General features: G+C 46.9%; 1 protein-coding gene across 1 annotated transcript in view; it reads left to right on the top strand.

Annotated features, from left to right (window-relative positions):
* The first annotated feature begins 3,023 nt into the window (after window positions 1–3,023).
* FBN2 (fibrillin 2) overlaps window positions 3,024–8,351 on the top strand; it is a 365,588-nt gene continuing 360,260 nt past the window's right edge. Inside the window, exons 1-2 of the mRNA XM_007947457.2 lie at window positions 3,024–3,277; window positions 4,126–4,208. Coding sequence (XP_007945648.1) covers window positions 3,024–3,277; window positions 4,126–4,208 — 337 coding nt within the window. The remainder of the gene's footprint in view (window positions 3,278–4,125; window positions 4,209–8,351) is intronic.

Here is an 8,351-nt window from a genome sequence, read left to right as displayed (position 1 = left end):
TAGCCAGGGACCATCTAGTTCTTCTAGGCTCATAGTCATGTAGCCTGAGGACCGCATGGTGTACCAGTCGCTTGGACTAATTGTTTCCATGAATCTTTGGTTTTCTTCATTCTTTTTTGCTCTGGATGAGGAGAGACCCATTGTTGCATCTAGATGGCCACTTGTAAGCTTTCAAGACCCCAGTTGCTACTCACCAAAGTAGGATGTGGAACAATGTTTTATGTAGTATGTTATGCCAATTGAGCTTGATGTCCTCTGAAACTATGGTCCCAAGCCCACAGGTGCAACTACTTGCTCCCTCTGGGTACCTGGCTGTGGCCAAGAAGTGACTACAACCTTGTCCCTTGTCATCTCTACTATACACCTGGGAATTTTTACAGAACATACCAACACACTTATAGAAACATTGTCTGCCAACCCTACACATGGTCTTGGGCACAGCACACTCCCCCTTGCCTGTTGTTGCTGTTGTGTTATTTGCTGTTGAGTTCAACCTGACTCATTGCGATCCCTCTTGGGTTTCCGAGGCTGTATCACAACGGAAGTAGATTGCCCAACCTTTGTTCCGAGCAGTGGCTGGTGGGTTTGAACCGCCAGGCTTCTGGTTAGCAGTTCAATGCCTTAGGCACTATGCTACCAGAACTCCCCCTTGCATAGACATACCTAATAGTTCAGCCTGTCCATCCATCTAGTTAAATGGTTTTATTGGAACCACAACACATGACAAATGCCTCTGTTGCTTTGATTTCTTTGAATTGCAGCAAACTGGTGTCCCACATGAAATCATATTCCTATTTTTCCTTCTGCCTTACTAGAATATTGTAAGAAAGGCTACTACCTTAAGACTTTTCTAGTCTACATTGGCAAAATAAAAGGGGTGTGTGTGTGTGTGCCAATTCCAGGGAAGTTTGGCTGCCAGCACACATCTGGGTAAATCAAGTCAGAAAATCAATTAAATATATATCAGAATCTGCAAAGTACGTTTCTTTAGGCTTGAATAACATGGACACTACTCCCTTGTACTCTCCTAAACGACTCTTGGACGGTGAGTCATAATTTTGAAAGGTGTTGGACTTTCAATTTATGAAATGTAAGGACCAAGAATGATTAAGGCTTCACAGAGTTCTAAAGAAAGCCCGGCCACAAAGGAAGACCCCAGAGGAGGTGTGAGAGCAAAGGCTGCTTAAATGACCCAGAGGGCAGATGGCCAACTTCGACGCATCAAATGCTAATGTTTAATCATTAATCAGATGAAGGGGTCCCAGCCAAGAAACAAGGATATGTCCTAAACTAAACTCCATTCACCTCCCTGCGCACCCACCACACCCCTAAAACCCTTCAGGGGCCCTAACCCCTCCTTGCCCCCGGGTGCAAACTCGTGCAGAGCCAGGTAACACTCTGAAGCACACATTCTGAGCAGACTCCTCTGGATATTGGCGCCGGCGCGCTGTCGAGCCCCCTGCGGTTGTATGAGCTCCCTCTTGACCGCGGAGGGCGCATTTCAATCTGGAAACGCCTAGCCCTCCGCGGGTCCTGCAGACTGACGCGGCTCCTGGTGGGGAGGTGGGGTAGGAGACCGATGGAGAGGGTCCGGCCTCCTCCGATTGAGACTGTAGCCCACCTCCACACAAGCGGCGGAATGCGAACCCCCCACACACACCCCATTCTGGGTGTGGATCTTGATCTCTGAATGAGGACCCCTTCTCATCCTCAACCTTGCGGCCTCTACCGAACAGGGAAGTTCAGCCACGGGTCGAGAAGCGCCAGACGCGCTTAGAGACCCTCTTCCCCGGTCTGCAGCCGGACTATCGCGGAGGGGGAGGGGAAGGGGCTGCAGCCTCTGCTCCCGAATCCGGTCCCTAACAGCCCCCTCCCCCGCCGTCTGCTGGCTTTGTACAGGCAGTCAAAACAGAGCTAGCGGCCAATTGAGGGGGGCGGGAAGCAAAGCCGCCTAGCGCCTCGCCCCCTCCAGCCGGCCCCCTGGACCCCTCCTCCCTGCCCTCGACCCTCCCTCCACTTTCCCACTTCTCTTCTCGCCCTAACCTCGCCCCCATCCCCCGCTCATTTCCTCTCACACCCGGGCTCGCCAATCCCTCTTGCCAAGCCCTTCTTCCAGCCCGGTTCTTCCTCTCCGGCTTGCCCCCCTTCTCCCCAACCTCCGTCCTCTCTCCTCCCCTCGCCCTGCCCCCCTTCCTTCCTCTTCCCTTCCCCCAGCCCCTCATTCCTCTCCACTCGGTCGCCCCCTTACTCTGTCCCCGCCCACTCTGCGCCGGCCCCTCGGTCCGGGCTGCGCCCCACGTGTGGACGGCTGCGCCCTGGCCCCCACTGACAGCCGCCGCCCGCCGGCCCGCCCCGCGCCCGGCCGGGCCTCAAAACCCCGGTACCGCGCCCTCACCCGCCGTATCTTTCCTGGCGTCCAGCTCCCGCCCTCCCTCTTGCCAGCCGCTCGCCCCGACCCTGCGCACCTCCGCCCGGCTTCGCTGCCGCCGCTGGCGCGTCGCTGCCCCGAGGGACTCCGGTCGAGCTGGGAGGAGACCCTTCTCTTATTTTAGGGCGACTTTTGTTTGCTTGCCTGCTTCTTTCTGGTGACTTCTGCTGTTTTCCACGATCTGTGTTCCACGATCGGAGCGCACGGGAATCCACCAAGCCGCAGCGTGCAGGCACTTTTTTTTTTCTCAAGGTCCGCTTTCTTTGTAACTTTACGCCGCAGCCGCTCGGGTTACTTTTGTAATTTCCCGCCCCCGCCCGCAGGCGGTTCTGGAGTTGCTAGGGGCTGTGGCCCGGGGGATGCAACGTGGACCGTGCGGGGCTTCCCGCCGCACCGCCACCGAACTTCACTACCCGCTGCGCTAGAGTCTGCGCTCGGCGCCCCGCACACCCAAAGGGCGGGCTCCCACTAGAACAAGAATTCTCGAGAGCCAACGACAGGATTGATAGACCCTGACTTTTCTGGGCCCGCATAGATTTTGTCTTGCATCGCTTCCTCTCCGCGGGCCTCGGTCCCCGCGCTCTCGGCACCCGCAATGGGGAGACGGCGGAGGCTCTGTCTCCAGCCCTACTTCGTGTGGCTAGGCTGCGTGGCGCTCTGGGCGCAGGGCACGGCCGGCCAGCCCCAACCTCCACCACCCAAGCCGCCCAGATCTCAGCCGCCGTCGCAACAGGTCCGGCCCGCCGTAGCGGGCTCCGAAGGAGGGTTCGTTGCGCCCGAGTACCGGGAGGAGGGAACCGCAGCAGCGAGCCGCGTCCGCAGGCGAGGACAGCAGGACGTACTCAGAGGGTAGGTGGGCAGTCGGCCTGCACCCGCAAACGGCCGATACTGGGGGAAACTCGCCTTGGCAGCTTGCCATCTCACCCCGGTCTCGGGTTAGAGTCGCGATCCCCTCCCCCCGGGAGACCCTGAAGACCCCAAGAAGCACAGTCTCCTCCTCCTTCGCAACTCGGCAGGCTGAAAGCCCACCTTCGCGGGTCGGGCGGCGGGTGGGTCGGAGGTCCTAAGATGCAGTGTGTGCGGAGCCGTGCGGTGCAGGAACAGGTTCCGAATGCCGGGTGCCGGGTGGAAAACGGGCCTGGGTCCTCCAGGTGCCCGGGATGGTGGATCCTGCTGGTTCCCCGCCGTCGGGGGCGCAGCTCTGGATCTGGATCCTTTTGTTTTAGGATGTGTGCCGGACTGGTCTCCAGCTCAGTCTCATCAACGCCAGCGCACCCCTTTAGGACGCGCTTTCCTAGACTAGTCGGGGCCAAAGTTACAGTTCATCAAGGAGAGCGATCTGGTAGAGAGAGGGCAAGATTTTTGATGCGGAATGTTCCCTTTGTTCTCTGCATCCGGAGGCTAGCTAGAATAGTAGCAAATTACATGTTTCCATGTCTCTTTTCGCCCTCTAAAAAGGCAAGCAAGGGAAGACAGACGAAAGGGAATGTTCAGAAATATCTGACCCTCCCCCATGGCAGCGTCGAGCCCACTTGTTCCCACTTCTGCTCCCTAACCTTCGAAAATTGGAAGTAGTTTTGGTTGATTGGTTTATTGGCCTGAAATTGACTTTCTCGAGACTATGCTTTTGAAAACCGCTTACGTGCTACCTGACCCCTCTCGCTGCCTGTGTGTGTAACCACTCTTGCCTATTGCAGGCCCAACGTATGCGGCTCCAGATTCCACTCATACTGCTGCCCTGGATGGAAGACACTTCCCGGAGGAAACCAGTGCATTGTCCGTGAGTGCTTGGTCGGATCGCAGTTGAAGGCAGAGAGCTGCACTTCTTTACAGGGCTGGTGTCCTACAGTCCTTTGGACACACTGTTGCATTTAGAATCAATTGGCCACATAGCAATGATAATCGGGCTATGGCAGCGTTTGAATGGTGGGGAGGAAACAGCCTTGCTCAGTTCAGACTTCACTTCTAGACTCTGTTGAAGGGCAGTAGTGATAAAAGTTTCAAAGATACTTGAAGTTTTATCTTTCAGTGTCTATTAATACAAACTGAAGAGGGAGTAGAGCAATTCCCTAGATACCTCAAAGCCACTTTTTCCTAAAAGAATCTAGATAAGACCACAATGTGATTATGTAAATTCTCTGGCTTTGACTACTTGAGGTCTAGTCCTTCTGAAGATGAAGCTTTCTTAGGCCTTCATACAAAACCACTTTATTATCTATGGTTTCATCTAAACACCCACATAGTATAGATAGGAAAGTAGTATTCTCACAGATTTAAAGTTGACCCAGGTTAGCAAAATTTTTAAAAGAGCTCTTGCAAGTAGCTTGATGTTTTTTGGAAGCTATTTAAATTTAGGGTTTTCGGACACCAAATCTCATAATGCACAGTAGATTTCCACCATGTGAAGTTTAGAACTGGGAAAGTGCCGCACCTGCACATCTGACGTTAAAGTTAAATGTTTTGATCATTTCATTTAGTTTTCAAAATGTATACCCTGCTTTCCAGTTTCTCATTTGAGAATTCCATAGCTGTCAACTTCACGGTAATGGACTATGGAATGTCTTTTTCCCATGCCTATGGATTTGTGAGTTGAAGTGTGACTGGCCTTTTTCTGGGTGTTTATATGGCATAGCCACATTTGTCTTGGCAGAAGGGGAGCCAGGTATCATAGACAGTACATTCATTTAGAGCCTGTCTTGACTTTAAATTGACCTCAGTGTTCTCCAGGGAAAAGGTAATTATGCAACTGTGAACAGAGAAAAAGGGCAAGTTGAAACCACACTAGCCAAGGAATAATAAGGATGTAGTGGCATCTCTGACTCTATATTTATTGGTTTTGTGGGTTTGAGCTAGACCCTTAATGTTATTTTAGTACAGTTATTTTTTTTAAATGAATGAAATCTAAAGTGTTGTAAAGGCCAGTTTCTTATTCTTTTTTTTTTTTTAACCCCAAAATCCCACAATCTCCAGTGATAAGGCAAAAATAGGAGCAATAACTGTGTTCTTTAGATGATTCATAATTTTTTCCAAAGAAACTCGATTAAGAGCCTTTGCTTTTGCTAAAAAGACTGGAAGAAAGAAAAAGAAAATTGCATTCTTTTTTTCTCCAGTACAGAAATCATATATGTGAGATATTTATGGAGAGTGCATTTACTCTTTCTGGCCAGTAGGGCATTACTCTAGCTGCTTTAAACTTACATAGTTTCCTACAATCCTGAAACAGCTAACGTCACTCACCACACACCTGCCATTCCAGCCGGGAGAGACTTAGGCACTGCGGAAAGTCTGACTCACTGAGTGTATGGTAATGAAGGTGACTGCCATTATTGAGTTGGAGAGCAGCCGAGGAGAATGGATAGGCTTATGGTATGTGTTGAAAATCTGTAAAGTCAGATTTTATTGGATGTGTGGAATGGAATTCCAAAGAATAGTTCCTTCCAGAATATTTCCAATAGAAACGTAGGTATGGCCTGATGAGTATCATCTTTACATATTTTTGGCTTTTGAGTGACTTTGTATCCTTTATTTGCTTAGAATATTAGCTCCTTAATGAAACACATTAGAATGTACATATATCCTATTAAAAGCATAAATTTTGCCACGATCTTTATATTCCCAAGAAACATTTACAATGCTTGTATCAACATGTAGCTACAAAAATATTTATTATTGGCACATTAAATTGAAAATCCAGGTACTTAAGAGTATATATAGTGCACAAAAGACAGAAAGAACACAATAACTCTATATCCTCTTATATGTCTCATCTAAATTTTTATTTGTAATATTCTGCAATTCAGTTGTTCAGTAGTACAATTATTTTGACATTTGAAGGGATCACATATGGATATAGTCAAATAAAAAGCTATACATCAAAATCAATGTTTTGTTTATGATAATAAACTAAGTTATTTGTTACCTTTATTCAATTTTTCTGTATTGTATCATTTAGCAAAAAGAAAACTCTGAGGAAACATGCAAAAAGAGAATAAGTAAAATAGATATAAAAAATCAACACCAAAGATTAATTTTCCCATACATATACTTTAATATTCTTTCTACATAGAAAGATATTAAAACACTCAACTCGCAGAATTTTAATCTGAAATTTTAACTAGCTTCATGAGGAGAAGATGATATTCAAAGGAAAATGTGTTTCTCAAAATGCTGGAAACTGAATGCGTTTTGATTTGCATCTTTGTGTTTTTAATTGTGTCCTGAAAAGGTCACTGAAGTACTTCCAAACTTCTAAATATTTGTTTGCAAAAGGATGGGATTGCTTTTCTCACATTACTTTTTTTATTTTAAATCCCATAGAACATGAAGTAATGGAAATGTTTTGCTTATTTCTTTATTGTGAAATTAAGCCATGAACTACATTTTGATCAGTGGAATGACATTGGCCTAGAATCACAGCATTTGAGACCTGAAGAAATACTAAATGCATCCAATATAATTCTTTTGTGCTGTTTTACAAATGAGAAAATTGAACCTAGAGAAGTTATGATTTTTTTTGCCATCTCATGGTGGTTAAGTGGCCAAGAGGGATTTCAGCCTCAAACCTCTTAAATATGTGCTTTTTACTGTGTAATTTCTCCCAGCATCACTGAAGTCCTGGCACCTAGGTCCTCGTTCCATCTCCCTCTGGTATTTCTAGGTCTTGTGGGATTTGTGGTTGTGGGAAAGACAGACAATTAGATGAGACACACTGTAGTCTGGGGCAGGTGTGGGGAAGAAGAGACTTGTGTTTCTCCCTTCTGTCTGGCTCCTGAGAGCACACACCTGTGGTCATAATAGGTAACTGAAGATAATTGATCATCAGCCCGTCAGCCTTCACTGGATTGAGGATCTGGGTAGAAGTCTTTTCGAGATCACCCAAGCCTGGACTAAGAATCAGTCTGCTTGGGGTGGCTGAAAGTTTTGACATAAAATAGTATTTTAAAGGAAGGTTGTTACTGGAAAATTACTGGTGATCAAAAACTCTCATACATTTTAAGAATTAATAGTGAACTGCATGCCTAGAATTAGTTTTTTTTTTAATCTTTGTATTGTGATGGTTGACATTATTTTCACTTACTCAGAAGTAATAAAACTCACTACCATTGAGTCAATTCTGACTCACAGCAACCCCCATTGGGTTTCTGAGCCGATAAATCTTTACAGAAGTAGATTGCCTGAATGCTAAGAAAAACGCTGGCCATATTATTTAGCTGTCAAAAGGCAATTTGAACAGGAAAAATAATTATTAACTTAGTTGGCTCCTATAGAGTACACCCTTTACGTTATTGAGGGTCCTTCCCTGACAAAAGATACATGTACGTTTATATAAATAATTGGCATCTAGTTTCAGGGCATTCACAGACTCTACTCTCCATCTCTTAATGCATCCATTCATGGAGCATTAAAATACAAGCCTTTGTGCATAAAGAGAGAATTCAATTGTAGGTGTGGCAATAAATCTTTTAGCTCCTAAATGAACTGACGCTAACTCTGGGTGAGACTTTGCGTTTGCAGGCACTGGGGTAAAAGTTTTGAGTATCTGTGGTATGTGCTGTGTCAGTGCGCCTGACATTCTTTGCTCTGATGACCCACAAACCTTTTTGTTCATTATAGGTCACAGCTGCAGGAGGCTTTAAGTCTCCCTCCATCAAAATGTTGTAGTAGCTTTTCTGAATAGCAGGAATAGGCTAGGTTGTAGAGATAATACATGAGAAGAAAGACTGGAGAAAGGAAAGAGGGAATTATTAGGGGAACAAAGATTGATGATGGGGCAGGTCAGCTACCAGCTGGGAAGGAATGTGCATGGGACCCCTGAGGCTTGGCCAAGTCGTTAGAGCCTGGAGTCTCTACCTCAGCCAATTTCACATTCTCTCCTGTGAAGGTCCTTTACTTGATGGGAGATATATATATATATATACATATA

The sequence above is a fragment of the Orycteropus afer genome, unplaced genomic scaffold (assembly GCF_000298275.1).
Source record: "Orycteropus afer afer isolate SDZICR_OR568_19922 unplaced genomic scaffold, OryAfe1.0 scaffold00185, whole genome shotgun sequence".
NCBI classification, from domain to species: domain Eukaryota; kingdom Metazoa; phylum Chordata; class Mammalia; order Tubulidentata; family Orycteropodidae; genus Orycteropus; species Orycteropus afer.
Note: the sequence above shows the minus strand (reverse complement) of the source record. Positions and strands in the feature narration are given on the sequence as shown.